Consider the following 15,847-nt stretch of genomic DNA (forward strand, 5'->3'; position numbering starts at 1 on the left):
TTATACTCCAACAAATCAGTAAAAAAAGAAGAATCTATGGTGACAGACATCAGAAAAGTGGTCCCCTCTGGGAAGAAATAGTTACTGTTCGAGGCATGAAGGGGTAATTGAGGGTGATGAAATGTTTTCTCTTGATCTGGTGGCATCTACATGGATGTAGGTACAGGATGTTGACACATGTAAAAATTCCTTGAGCTGTACAGTTAAGAATTATAACACTTTGCTAAATACATATTATATCTCAATAAAAAGATTTAAAAATTGAAGAAGATATTTCATTAGAATGGGTAGGCAGAAATGGAGTTAAGGAGTGAACCCCTTTCAAAAAATGAAGGTAGCAGTTATAGTTCACTGCCTTTACCACACTTCTCTAGGGGGAAAAGGGTAGAAAAAACTTAAAATGGGTGGGAGAAGTGTGAGTATACTCTTACAGAAAAATCCGGTTGAAAGGAAGAGAATCAAGAGGATAATTAACAGATTCAGATCTCAAAGGAAAAGGGGGAAAAGGTTACAGTTAAATCAATAATTTAAAAAGCACAGTTCAGGGATGTCATGATTCCAGGGTTCTTGGATTGAGCCCCCTCTCAAGATCCCTGCTCAGAGGGGAGTGTGTTTCTCTCTCTCCCTCTGTCCCTCCCCCTGCTTATTCTCCCTCTCTCTCTCTCCCTTTCTCAAACAAATAAATAAAATCTTTTAAAATAAAATAAAAATCAAGTTCTACTTATTTTAATATAAGCAAAATGAACTTGACCAAAGCTTCTCAAACATCTTAAGCACAAAAAGTAAAAAGTAAGCTTAACATGATAAGACCTTTCATCTTAAGAGTTAATGTGAATCTGGATTTCCCATTGGGCAACAATCCAATGATTCTATCAGATCTAGCAAATCAGATGCTGTGCTCTCTAGTCACCTAGTTGCTTGATAAAAGATGATTCAGGAATCTCAGCTCCTGGAAAACGTAAGGGAAATGTCCTTGAAATAAACCTCTCCACAAATTCCTAGGTCAGGTCTAAAAGTATACCCAACTCACCAGTCAGGATGAAAAATCCACTCAGAGTTCATGAATGAACATATTCAATGCCGAAATATAAAAAATTTCTATTTTGTTGTTTCTAATCTCCTTGTGCACTGTGCCTGACACATGGTAGGAAATCACTAATTTCACTGATTCTGTGATTTTTCATCCTGACACCTCTGAAATTGAGATGCATTTCAAATTTGATGGCATAGTATAGTTTAGTCTGATTTTCCCTCAATGGTACATAAAACAACGGTATAAATTACAAATGAATGGCATCTTAGATATGATGAAATATCACACTTAATGAATGAATCAGTGACTGAAAGGTCAAATTTAGATTGGCAGGTTACCTGCGTAAGAATGCTGTGTGCCCTCGCTGGAAATGGATGAGGTTCCTCCAATAGCAGTAATTCCTTCTCTCTTATTAATTGTTTTGCGGAATGTCCTGCTGATATGTTTGCTTTTTAACTCTTGTATCAGCTAGAACAGAATATAAGTAAAATTGAAACTTGACCAATCATAAAAAACCTTACAATGTGACGGATAATTATTTAGACTTCTTTATTTGGAATGACATCAAAAGAAATCCTAATCAGGTACTCTCACCCTTATTGGTTATGTACACAGATAGCTCTCGTGTCCTTTTACCCAAAGTACAAAATGGACAAACATTTGCACCCCAAACACTAGAAGAAATTTTGTTATAATTAAGCTTAAATTGAATACACTGAAATTATTCTCCCGTGCTTGCCACAACATTTTGTCGTGCCTTTTGAAAACTAAAGAATAACTCACTACGTGACAAAGATTTTTAATGCTTTAATGAGGATTATTTGCCTGTATGAGTATTGCAAATGTATATATGTGTTAAAAATCAGTAAGACAGATATTGTAGGAAATAAGAGAGGCTTGGAGAAATACCCTCTTTCAATCACTCCTATAATTGGCTAGACTGAATTTAATCAGTACTCCAAGCAGCAGCCAGAGTGCATTTTTAAAATTTTGAATCTGATCCTGTGACTTCACACTCTCTTCTTCCTACATCACTGGCTTCTTATTGCTCTTATGATAAAAACGAAAATCCTGCAAGACCCCGCATGACCTGATCCCAACTTACTTCCCTAGCTTCATTCCATACCCTTACCATCTCGCCTGATCCACACTCAGCATTTTTCCAAGTGCTTGAGAAGATCTACCATCCCTAAAGCCACACAGAGCCTCTACAATAGGCTGTCATTTCCACTGGCCTCGCACATCATTCAGTTCCCCCACTCGACCCCTTTGATCTGTTTAACATCTTTCTTCGGATCTCAGCTCAGTCTTCACAGCTCCCAGGACACATTCCCTGAGTCCCTGGGTTCTCCAGCCTCACCACCAAGTTCTATTTCCATATGACACATACAGTCATGGTTGCGGCGCTGGAAGAAGTGACAGCCCTTGCTCAGTGGGCAGGTGGCAAAGGCAATGTGGCCAAGTCATCCCTCTTAGCCAGTGAGTTTGAAATACATGTTATTCATTATTCAGTTCTACAACCTATTTTTCTTTTGTTGGTTGAGTCATGTATTATTTTTCATCCTGTTCAGTTCCCTGAGCCCTGAGGTACTTTAATAATGAAACAGTGCTATCACAGCTAGCACCAAAATTTACCTGGTGGCATTTGCTGAAACTGAAGGTCTAACTTATCACAAGGAAATAAGCAGTTTCTAGGAAGTATAGCTCCCATACCTTAGCTATGTCAGTCACAAAAAAATATTCCATTTCTCAAGACCAAGTACTGAGACATTAAAACATTCTGTACACAGAGAGTCAATAAGCACTGAACTCAACGGTAGTTTTATTAGCACATGAGCTATGACTGCCAAAACCTGACTTCCAAAACTTGAGAATAATTTCTCCCTTTCTTTTATGAATTATTTGTGGACACTGTTGTTACCATCACCATCATCATTATAAAGCAGTGCTTTTTTCGGGTTTCTGCAGCCAGATTTAACCAAAGAGAGTGAAGACATTACTAAAATTCTGCTCAAAGCAAAAAGATCAGTAACCAGGAGAGGAAGGGATTACTTACCGACACAAACTCTTGAAAACTGATTTGGCCATCTTTGTTGTTGTCAGTAACTGCTAGAATTTTCTCCACAATCTCACGCACCTTGTACCCAGGCAGAGGAAGGCTCGCTTCCTTAAACAGGTCCTGAAGTTCATAGTCACTAACATATCCACTGTTGTCAATATCTGTAAAGATAAATTATGAGCTGTCAACTATCACTTGCACTCTTCATCAGAGGTGTGCACCCCGCAGGCCTCATGGGAGATTCACAGGCAGGTAGAAACTTTCCAGTTTGTTCCACAAGTTGCAGTCATCTTTTCTCTTGTACCTGAACTGTACAAGGTAGTCTATGCACTTTATCAAAAATCTCATATTGAGATGGACTTTATCCGCACAGATTTAGAACTCCATGAGTATTTTAAGTACATAGCATGAACGTTGCTCTGGGAGATGAAAAACTTGGGCTTAGCCCATGACTAAATTTCAAAGAACTAAGCATGGACAAATCTCAGATACCTAGAAGAAACAGCAGCAACGGTCATGAGGGAACACCCACCCAAATTTTAACTTCTTCACAGAACTTATAAAATGGATCTGTAGGGGCGCCTGGGTCTCAGTGGGTTAAAGCCTCTGCCTTCAGCTCAGGTCATGATCTCAGGGTCCTGGGATCGAGCCCCACATCGGGCCTGCTTCCTCCTCTCTCTCTGCCTGCCTCTCTGCCTAGTTGTGATTTCTCTCTGTCAAATAAATAAAATATTTAAAAAAATAAAATAAAATGGATCTGTAGGTCTCACATTCTGCATAAAATACGTGCATCATGTTTGTGTATTAAATACAATAAGGTATTTCTGTTATACATTTCACTTGGTGGCAGTTCTATTTCATTTGTCAATTATTCATTGCTTCTTCATTATGTATTTATGATACCATTACGTAGGCTGAATCATGTTTGATGTCAATATGACAGTAAGTGTTCAAGAAATAATTTCATACCTGTATTTGGACTTTTGAAAATGGGTTTCCAGGCATTTTCATGTTATCACTGAGGTGCCCTTCCCTAGGTTTTCCCTGGAGATTAGATATCACTTCTTGACACAGAACAAAGGCAGCACAAAATACTCCCAACCAGAGTTGGCAACAGAGCTCTGGATTGTTTGGTTAGTTGCCTGGATCCACCTTATTGTATAGGCTTTCTTGGCTCATCTGCTAATAGTTGCTTTGTTTCCTCTATTTCACTCTTTCCTCTCCATAATAGAGCCATCCTCACTATAACTCACTCAATGATAAAGACAGAAACTTTTCTTTTAAACTCTTGTACACAAGTTTTAGAATTAACACTGTTTAGAACAATGGAAAGTTTCTCTACTAGAATCTATCAATAACTAAAATATTGCTAGAACTTCAAAGGTCAGTTAGAAACCTTGATATTGCAATAATAATATTATTTTCTCTGAACTTAGAGCAAAATATCATTATTTAATACATCACAAGTTTAGAATTCTTTCCTATAATTCTGAAATAGGCAAATAAACTAGCTGGCTTACTTCTTTACCAGCACTATGGCAGAGAGTATTTAAAAATAAACAAGATTAAAAAAATAAATAAATTGGGGCGCCTGGGTGGCTCAGGGGGTTAAGCCTCTGCCTTCTGCTCAGGTCATGGTCTCAGGGTCCTGGGATCAAGCCCCACATCGGGCTCTCTGCTCAGCAGGGAGCCTGCTTTCCCCTCTCTCTCTGCCTGCCTATCTGCCTACTTGTGATCTTTTTCTCTGTGTCAAATAAATAAATAAAATCTTTTTAAAAATAAATAAATAAATTAATTAATTAATTAATTAAACAAGATTGAGGGACGTCTGCGTGGCTCAGTTGGTTAAGTGTCCAAATCTTGATTTTGACTCAGGTCATGATCTCTGGGTCATGAGACTGAGTCTTCCATCTGGCTCCTTGCTGGGCATGGAGCTTGCCTAAGATTTTCTCTCTCCCTCTTCCTCTGCCCATCTCTCCCACCCTCACAGGCAAGATTGAGGAAAAGTTGTTTACTTACTAACTGTTATGCTATACTAACAAGAATACTTAGGAGCTAGAGCTCTGAAGATGAATTAGTCTGTGTGCTTAAATCCCAGCTCCATCCCTATGGCCTCTGTGGTTTGGGTATGATGTGACAAAAAATAATAAATACGATTTAATAAGCACATATTCTGTGCTATGTGATTTGTTAAGAACTTATCTCACAAAATCCTATAACAACTTTGAGGTAGTTAATAATATAATTCTTATTTTAAAGATGAGGAAATCAAGGCTTAGGTTAAATTATCATAAAGATTATAGTTTAAAAAGAAAAAAGACTTTCTTATAATTCAACAAAAATAACAAAAATAAATAACTTGATTAAAAAGTGGGCAGAAGAAATAGACACTAAATAGGAATGAAGAGACATTTTTCCAAAGAAGTTATACAAATGTTTAATACACATATGAAAAGATGCTCAACGTCACAAAACATTATGGAAATGTAAATCAAAACCACAATGAGATACTGCTTCATACTTTTGATGGCTATTACAAAAAAAAAATTTTAACAGAAAATAATAAGTGTTGACAAGGATTTGAAGAAATCGAAACCCTTATGCACTACTGTCGGGACTGTAAGATGTGAAGCCACCACAGAAAAGAGCGTGATGTTTCCTCGAAAGATTAAACTTACAATTACCATATTATCCAGCAAAACCACTTCTATATACACAAAATAACTGAAAGCAGAAATGTGAACAGATATTTGTATACTCATGTTCATAGCAAAATTATTCACAATAGCAAAAAGGTAGAAACAACTCAGGTATCCTTTGACAGATGAATGGATCAACCAAATGTGATGTAGACATAAAACAGAATGTTGTACAAGATGAGGAGTTGGTATTTAATGGGTTTGGGAAGATAAAAAAGTTCTAGAGATAGTGGTATGGTTGCATAATAACGTGAATATATATGTAATGTCACTGAACTGTATACTTTAAAGGTACTAAAACAGTAAGTTTTGTTATGCTATTTTACCAAAATGTATAAAGAAAAAGAAGACAAATATTTTAATCTGTCATCTCACCCTTGAGACCCAAAAAATATCCCATGTAGTAAGGCTGGATGGGCATGATACTGAGTTCATAAGTAGCAATTTATCTTGTCAATAAAGCTAGTACATATTGTGCTAGTGTTAGCACTGCCCTCACATAGAGCAAATTATCTGGCTGTCAGATTTGTTCCATCAGTGAATTATTTATTCAAAATATCATTAAATAAATATTGCAGGATTATATGTCCATTAGTCATAAAGAGTAAAGCTAAACAAAGAAAACGGATTACTCATTCATCCATATTTCACAAGACTTAGGTAGCACCTCTGTTCAAGCTACCAAACTGCACTATAAAATAACAGCAATAGCAAACTAGGAGATACATTTTTATTACTTCCTCTGTTGAATGCTCAAAATGAGCAGACCAGTCCAAAAACTGCCCAATTTTTGCCTTGAAAAGATTCTGGGCATGGCATACAATACTCTATGTATTGTATACATAGAGTATATAAAATTTAGTATTAATAATAACCTTCTAGAAATCGTATCATATTCATGCAATGCTCTACTGACAAATACACCATCTTCAAAATAAAGAAAAGATCAGAATTAAGGCATTCACTGGGAGCCTAATTCAGCCACCATGTAGACTGTGTTTGAGGTTTGAGTTACTCTGGAGATGGCTGTGCAGGGAAAAGTGGAAGGGCCCAGGGATTTGTACAACTCACTTTACTTCATAGCAATGATTTGTAAGTTAAGTTATGAGGTCTTAACAGCTTTACTTTTTTTGCCGGGGGGTGGGATAAAGAGCTTTCTTTTTTTTTTTTTATTGGTCTCTAAAATTAATTCTGTACTGCATTTCATCTACATGAATTTTAGTAGTTATTCACTAAGTTTGTGAGAAATCTAGGCATGAGACCAACTGTGATTATATATCCTCTCTGGTCTACCATCTGACTGTTTCTCATGGATTGCTCTTCTGTACCAGAGAAGGAGCCTACTGTGGGAGGGGCAGGGGTGTCACAGTCTCAATGTCGTTTCACTGTGCTCACCTTTCACTTGCATGCTTTTGCAGACTACAGCAAAAGACAATATTTATATCCCTGTTTGCCACCGGTTTCCTAGGAACCAAGTGCGGAAGAATTGTAATCCAAGAGAGTATGAGGGAATATTTTGGGAAGAAAAATACAAGGCCATCAGATGATAATGTCATAAAGACAAAACACTGAATGGCTTTAAAAAGTGAAAGAAGAAAAATAGGATATTCAGCCTTTAAAAACAACCCAAAGGTTTTTTTTAAAATTATGCATAAGGAAGAACGAAATTATGACATATGACCTTTAAAAACAATATTCGGTTTTTAAAATATTCTGCATGAAGTAAGAAAGAGGTATTGGTAGTGACAAACACATGAAGGCCAGAGTTCAGTTTATAAACAAGGAAGTGTTTCTATATTTTCTCTCTGTAATGAGGATATCATGTTAGGCATATTCAGTTACACTGTCATTCATTAACCTGGATTACCTTTGGCCAGGAAATTATCAAAGAATTCAAAGTTCAGTTCTCCTAGAAATTTAAGCCAGTCTTAGTTTGTCTTTCAGAAAGAAAGAAAGAATCCAGTGAAACCTAGATAGGAAAAAAAGGAGGGGGGAATAAAGCTAGGGGCAAATGAGTGGTAGTAAAACCAACAAAAGGTATTCCATTCCTGGAAGTCTGATATCAAGCAGAATAGCAATGTCATATTTAGTCTTTCTCAAGCATACCTATTTTATTAAATGCTTCTTGTAGCTCTTCCAGTTCCTCCCGTGAAATGACAGTGGTATTGTTTTCCATCTTTGGAGAAAAGACTACCTTCTGGTCCTTATATCTAGAAAAAGTAATGTTATAAAAAGAACATTAGCCCTTTGGGAAAACTTTATCTGGGATACAGAGTATACAGGCAGTACACTGTCTAGAAAAAAACACCTGAGAGGTCTGGCTGACAAGGAACAAAAAGGAACAGACCCCCGGTAACACAATTTCCCAGCATAGGTGGGCCAGACAATAACAGAATTAGTATAGGAAAGAAACACCTGTCATTTATACCTTGTGCTTATACAGGGCATAGATGTTTCTCAATAGCCTGTACAATTTTCATTTACATTTTGCCCCACTATTTCAGTAAAATAAACATTTCAGGTTTGAGAGAAGTGTAGCATTTATAAATGTAAAGGGAGTGGTCAGAAAGTAATATTTTAAGACATGACTAAAGTCCACAAAAAGAAGAAAGTAAGCATGTAATTTCTGAAATAATTTATTCATTAAAATTTTTCACTGATCATGTAAAGATCATAAAGATCATACAGTGTGAAGCCCTTGAAGAGTATTATGGCTCATGTGTCATTTGTGATCTATATACCAACTTGCTTAGGAATTTTTGGTGTTCTTTAAAAATGACAGATTTCTGAATCTTACAGTTATTCTGGGGCCTGGTTTAATTAAATCTTTGGGTTTGAAAAAATATACTACTGCCCACTACCTAATTGTACTCTGTTTTAAAAAAAAAATCTTAAGAGCTCAAGTAACAGAGCTGATGAAGGGGTAAAGGGAATTCATCTTACTCCCCAGATGCAGTTTCTTACATCTTAGCATTAAATAATAAAATTTTATTGACTTCTCACTTTTAGAAAGTTTCACTATAGTTAAAACTATTTACAGGCATACTTATTTTGTGCTGAAAGAAATTAAATAGATCTTTCAGAATTTTTAAGAGTAATTCCCTAGTTCTGCAAAATGCTAATTCTGTCACAGCTGGCTTTGAATCTGTGGTTTTGGTCATCCTGCATATCCTTTCCCATATGCAAAATGGCTTCTATCCATTGCCTCAAGTTTTATAAACAGTGAACCAAGGGCGCCTGGGTAGTGGTTCAGTTGCTTAAGTAACTGCATTAGGTTCAGCTCATGATCCCAGTATATCACTCTCACTTTTGCTCTCAAATAAGTCAGTAAAATCTTTAAAACAAAACAAAAAAACCCACAGTGATCCAACCTTCCCAGCTGCACTCCACAGAAAGGCTTGCAAATTAATAGTCCATCTGTTTACCTCACATTTGAAAGGATAAATATACCTGGGGTTCTATTCTTTTTGCTCATGCTTATTTGAATTTATGTGATTTGTTAATTACATAAACTCTTGTTATTTTCCCACAATTAGACAAAACTAGCACTTAAACTTATTGGAAAACCAATTACCCATACAATATGTTTCTTATTTTTAAAGCTTTATTTTTATAAGTAATAAAGTTGCTTCAAGTCCTTTGGTATTTAAATGAGAGAAATAGAAAAATATAGAGCTATCTTCAAGATACACTGTTAAGTGCTTGTTTCATCAGCACTGAAATTGGAACAATACAGAGAAAATTAGCATGGCTACTGTGCAAGGAAGACAAAAATTCATGAAGCATTCTGTATTTTTTTTAAAGAAAGTTATACTTTTTTTTTTTTTAAGATTCTATTTATTTACTTGACACAGAGAGAAAGAAAGAGAGAACAAGCAGAGGGAGCAGCAGAGGCAGAGGGAGAAGCAGACTTCCGGCTGAGCAGGGAACCCCATGTGGGACTGGATCCAAGGACGCGGGATCATGACCTTAGCTAAAGACAGACACTTAACTGACTAGGCCACCCATGTGCCCCAATATATACTTTTCTTTTTAAAGATTTTATTTATTTGACAGAGAGAAAGATCACAAGTAGTCAGAGAGGCAGGCAGAGAGAGAGGAAGAGAAGCAGCTACCTACTGAGCAGAGAGCCCAATGCAGGGCTAGATCCCAGGACCCTGAGATCATGACCTGAGCTGCAGGCAGAGGCTTAACCCAATGAGCCACCCAGGCGCCCCCAATATATACATTTTAAAAGAAATCTGTCTCTGTAAAATTTGTAAAGTTTTGGAGGAAAGAATTCTAGCTAGGTCAACTCATATTTATCAAGCACATAACTTGGCAGTCCTGAAACACTGTAGAATGCAGTTATTAGAATTCACTTTGCAATTTTAGGAATGAGGAAAACATCACTTAACCAGTGATCCCCCCAATGGGGCAGGTTGTGTTGAATTCTGTAAATAGATATACCTTCCCATAGATTTTGACGTGTACCATGTATTTCTTCAGTAATTCCAACACTGCTTTCCTCCTCTGCTTTTTTTTTTAGCCCATATAATTTAAAAAACTTTCTTTCACCAATTAAATCCATTTTTTGTCCTCCTCCTAATCCTTGAACATATCCTAACACAACCAAATATATATTTAGAAATTTAAGAGAGTATATTCTAAGGACAAACTCAATTTAGATAAAATTTAATCCAATCTTTTATCCTCCCTCAAATTTCTAACCTCCCTGAACCTTTAAAAGTTTTAGCAGAATTAGTCTAAGCAGCCATTTCCAATTTACAGGATCTAGAACAGTTTCAGAGAAAAGGCATAAGATTCTGATAACTTCCAATTAACCGTAAAGCTTCCAAATGTGAAGGACCAAAGCTGTTTACACGGGTACCTTTTGGCTTCCCAGCCATTCTGTTTTCTTTCCTCCCATTGTGGTCCTATCCCCATCACCTGATATTCTTGAGTTCTTGAGGTAGCAGCTGACCCAGCTGAGGCAGCCAGCCCCTTATTCTATCTTCCAAAATTCCCTTCTTCCCTTACTTCCCCTTTCTCTAGTAATACAAAATATAATGGCAAATATTTACTGAGGGCTCTCAATGGGCCTGCAACTCTGCTACCGTCCTCACACAAAGCTTACTATGCTGATGCAACCAGCATCCTCTCTTAAATGTCAATTAGAGGGCTGCAGAGATTACTTACCTAAGGAAGGCAGACAAAAGAAGAGATTCAAAATCAAATCTGTTTCTAGTGCCTCCAAGCTCTTAAATTCTACATGTAAATTAACATCCCTATTCTCTCACTGCAAGCTTCACGGGTAGTTTTAAAAAAGAGATTGATGACTTAAGTCACACTTAAGTATGAGTAATTGCTAAATCCTTACAGTGCTCATCAAATTTATATTTTAAGGGCATACTTATATTTTATTTTTTTAAAGATTTATCTATTTATTTGAAAAGGAGAGAGAGTGCATGTGCGTGCAGAGGGAGAAAGGTAGAGAATCTTAAACAGACTCCACACTGAGCACAGAGCCTGACAGGGGCCTTGATCTCACAGTCATGAGATCACAACCTGAGCCAAAACCAAGAGTCCCACGCTTTACTGACTGCACCAACCAGGTGTCCCTAGAGCAAATTTTTATTTTAAAGCAAATGCCTGTTTTCTTTAGAATAATGGATGAATACATTATTACTTAATCAATAAAATATATACCATTAAATAAATGAACCACATCTGTTTCTTAAGAACATAGTCATTGCAAAAAGCAAAGTACTAGAGGATACATAGAGTATATGTGCCAATTATTGTAAATTATAAAAACACAAAATACTGAATTTGTTGTGTATGTTGCCAAATATAGGTGGTAAAACTTAAAAATATATGGGAATGACACACTAATTCAGAATATCGGTTGTCCTATGGAGAGGGAGTCAAGGGACATAGCTGGGGACTGAAGGTCAATCTATTACATTTTTTAAAAGAAATTTAAAGCAATTATAGCAAAATTTTTAACATATGTTCAATCTAAGCATTAAGCATATGGATATTGGTTAAATCGTTCCTGTACTTTTCAGTATTTTTTGTTTTAAATACTTCATAATATAATTGTTTAACTTTTAAACTCAGACAGTAAAAAATAGGATGTAAACAAAATAATAAAGATAGGACAAGAATATATTTGAACAGGAAAAAATTTCCCAAAGCCCCTCAGGATATGGGGAAAAAAATTTCTTTAAGTACTTCATTACCAAACAATCAAATAGTTAATATTACTGTGGCAGAATAATTCATTGAAATATCAAATTGTGTTTATTTTCCACCTCCCCCCCTTCCCAGTCCCACTCCTCAGCTAAGGCAATAACTACCTCTTGTCTTAGGAATGCTGGCAGCACAGAAAGCAAAACCAGCCTGGAATCTGTGGTTCCTTGAGACCGTGGGTTGAAGTACAAACTTCCTTAGGATTTACTTAGGCTGGGTGTGCTTCATGTGGGGCAGCGGGAGGAGGACATCTCTGAGAAGCCACTAGATGAGGAAGAGAGAGAGGGAAAGAAATTACCCTGGTGGGGAAGCATGAAAATCTGTGGGTGCCATCAAGGAAGACTGTGGCCACAGTGGTGGCCAAGATAGGAACAGACAAGGTGCAGCAGAATCTCTGCGGAAGAGATGCACAGAGTAAGCAATGAAGCAATGGGCATTTCCCAGGTGGACACTGAGGACTAATGACCAAGGACAGAAAAGCTTCCTCCAAGCTTTTGCTCTGTTGAAGACCTCAAACAACAGAGCCTGAGGAGCAGATTCCAGGGACCTGAGAAAGAACTGACTGCTCAGACAGGATGAGGCATCACAGTCAAAATAAATGTGCTTTAAAGAACATAGATAAGGGGCGCCTGAGGGGCTCAGTGGGTTAAAGCCTCTGCCTTCGGCTCGGGTCATGATTCCAGGGTCCTGGGATCAAGCCCCCTATCGGGCTCTCTGCTCAGTGGGGAGCCTGCTTCCCTTCCTCTCTCCCTCTCTCTCTCTCTCTCTCTGCCTGCCTCTCTGCCTACCTGTGCTCTCTGTCTGTCAAATAAATAAATAAAAACTAAAAAAAAAAGAACTGCCTCAGATCAGAGGTCAGAGCACTGCAGTATCTCTGGGAGTAGTAACTCTATGGTATCCTGTATCCTCCTCCCCTTCTTCATCAACTGTTCTCTTATCTTCCACAACCCTCCTCTTTTCCTATTATGTCCTACTCTCAGCCCCCCTTACAAGTTTAAAGATTTTACAAGTTTAAAAATCACAAGGTCACTGGAATAAATCACGATGGGGAAAAACAAATATGAATTAATTTTTAAAAAATGAATTAATTAAAATATGAATTAATTAAAGGGTTTTCTTTTTAGTTTAAAGGAATCCTGGAGAATTCTTTCATTTTTCTGCAATCTCTTTCTTCAACCACATTTCCTAAAGGGGGGGCATCATTCATTTTCCAAAAAGCAAACACATTCATATTCCATATCAACCTGTTACTTTATCAAATTTTCTCTAGATAACTGGAATGCCTACAGACTCTCTAATATATATGAACCAGGAGACAACTGACTTTATTAAATATCAGACTCCCACTCTACATGCCAGACTGACCCGTCTTCGGACAAAGCAAGCAATTAAACACGGGTATGATAAAACTCAGATTTCTCCTGAGCATCCTTCTGCAAAGTGAAGTCAGAGGGGAGCATGACCCCCACCAGAAAACCAATGTAAAAGCATGCAGTGAGTCAACAAGTATTCTGAATTCAGAAATGGGTTGAGACAAAAAAAAAAAAAAATTATATAGAAGGACTTAAAACTTAAAAAGAGTAACTTTTTCAAGGAAAGACACTTACTGAAATGGAACCTTTGAGCACCACAACTGACCCTCACTACTTAGTGTATGGGATTTGGTCACCCAAGCACAGAGGTTCAAATGTTACTTGATTTATGCAACTGAATGAATGGATGTAAAGAGTTAGAGTTAGCTCACTGAATGCTTAATCAGCATGTAGGAAAAAACTGGTCTTTTTTCACAAGGCCTTACTCCAGACTTCTCTGCATTGATCCTGACTAACCCAAACAGTGCCAACTCTGTTTGGAAACCCCAGCATATAAGGCTGTGGTTAAGTTCAAAAGTGATGAGGTATGGCCTAGGCAGAGGAGGACCGTGTGTAAAGCTTGCCGCCCACTCTGCTCAGCTCCACCCAGATGGGTGACTAGTGTATCCACCGTGCCATTCAAGGGAATCTAGAAACATTCTGTGTTTCTCTAGAAACACTCCCATCAAATTAGCTCATTCTAAGAGCCAAAAGAAAACATTTTGTCTCCCTCTCTCACTGTTTCTCTTTCAAATAAATAAATAAAATATTTTTTAAAAAAGAAGGGGGGGGTACCTGGGTACTTCAGTCAGTTGAGCGTCTGCCTTCAGCTCAAATTGTGATCCCAGGGTTGTGGGATGGAGTCCCGCATAGGGGCCCCTGCTAAGCAGGAAGCCTGCTTCTCCCACTCCCCTTGCCTATGTTCCCTCTCTCACTGTCTCTCTGTCAAATAAATAAATAAAATCTTTAAGAAAAGAAAGAAAACATTTTGTCTCTTAACGTGTCAAAACCCAACCGGAGTTAGCACCACTCACTACATCCCTGATGCCAGTGAAGGATATTTCCAAGTGATGGCTCTTCTCAGAGAAGAGGAACCAGCAGGTCAGGAGACCATTAATCACAGATTCCTAGCTAAGGTAACTGGATCTTCCCATTATCCCAGGATCTTTTCCTTCTCACTTATTATTTATATCCCATCTACTCTCCCACTCTCCCACCCCCCACTTTAGGACCTCTCTGGCTCTCTCAGAAAATTCAACACTCCAACACACCATCAATACACACAACATCTCTCTATGTTATACACCAAATTGCTATCCTATAGTTTTATAACATTATCAATACTTCAAGTATCATTTCCTGAACATGTTTTGTTTTCTTCTCCAGTAACTATTTCCCTTCCTCTGATAACAGCACCGATTTTAGTTTTGGGGTTCCACTCATTCCATATAATCCATGTATAACATTTGAGTGAACCTCTAGTTCCAAGCCAATCAGCACATCATATTCTCTAGCCAAAGGGATTTGGTTTAGCAACAGGCATATAAGCCAGCTGGAGCCAGTGAGACATAAGAAAGCTTTTGTGAAACTTTCTGAAATGAGAGTCCTACAAACTCCCCGGAATCAGTTTTTCATGAAGAAGTGGAGACCAGAGCAGCTGCATGCATCTTGCCTCCAGGAGGGGAGGACCTGGGGGCTAAGAATGAAGCCAAAACCAACACAGCAGAAAGCAGAGTCAGTGAATGAAAAGGAAATGTGACCCGGCAGGGCTGAATGCAAAATCCCACTGTGCTAAAAACCCTGATAATTTTAGTTACTTGAAACACATTTTTTTAAAGCCAGTTAAACTGGGTTTCTGTTGCTTGCAACAAAGAGTCCAAACTGATATATAGACGTAGTTTACAAAAAGAAAATAAAAGGGGGGGGGTCAATCCTCAAATGATAGAAAATATTTGAACTTTCTGATTTGGGAAAGAAATTTAATCATATTTTCTAAGTTTACATCTAAATAAGTATTATTTTTGTCATAATTTTTGGGGGGGCAGAAAAGGAGAGAGAATCTTAAACAGGCTCCACACCCAGTGCAGAACTCAATGCGGGGCTCAATCTCACAATTCTGAGACCATGACCTGAGCTGAAATCTAGAGTTGGATGCTTAACCAACTGAACCACCCAGGCCCCATTTTTAGTTTTGTTTTTTTTTCAATCTGAGTATGGTTGACACACAATGTTACATTAGTTTCCGATGTACAATATCATGACTCAACATCTCTATATGTTATGCTGTGTTCACCATAAGCGTAGCTACCATCTGTCACCATACAGTGCTATAACAGTATCATTGATTTTGATTTTTGTCCTAATTTGTATTTTACCACCACCACCACCACACCTAATCCCAGAAATTCAGTGCATCAGTGAAGTATAGAAGTCCATTTATGGTTGCTCCCACAGCACTGAAGACTATATT

The 15,847-nt window shown here is 37.6% G+C and overlaps 1 protein-coding gene and 1 pseudogene across 5 annotated transcripts in view; one reads left to right on the forward strand and one right to left on the reverse strand.

Annotated features, from left to right (window-relative positions):
* The window catches only part of PLS1 (plastin 1), a 110,769-nt gene that overhangs the window by 38,126 nt on the left and 56,796 nt on the right, over positions 1 to 15,847 (reverse strand). For 3 of the 5 annotated variants that reach the window (XM_046002107.1, XM_046002110.1, XM_046002106.1), the window contains 3 exons: positions 7,898 to 8,001; positions 3,090 to 3,253; positions 1,372 to 1,501 (listed from right to left, as the gene is read on the reverse strand). In XM_046002107.1, coding sequence (XP_045858063.1) covers positions 1,372 to 1,501; positions 3,090 to 3,253; positions 7,898 to 7,967 — 364 coding nt within the window. In that variant the 5' untranslated portion in view covers positions 7,968 to 8,001. Of the gene's footprint in view, positions 1 to 1,371; positions 1,502 to 3,089; positions 3,254 to 7,897; positions 8,002 to 12,132; positions 12,290 to 15,847 lie in introns of all 5 variants that reach the window. The other 2 variants (XM_046002109.1, XM_046002108.1) reach the window with 1 other exon arrangement.
* Positions 9,492 to 9,588, forward strand: LOC123941077 (annotated as a pseudogene).

Source organism: Meles meles, chromosome 4 (genome assembly GCF_922984935.1).
Source record: "Meles meles chromosome 4, mMelMel3.1 paternal haplotype, whole genome shotgun sequence".
In the NCBI taxonomy this organism is placed as follows: Eukaryota; Metazoa; Chordata; class Mammalia; order Carnivora; family Mustelidae; genus Meles; species Meles meles.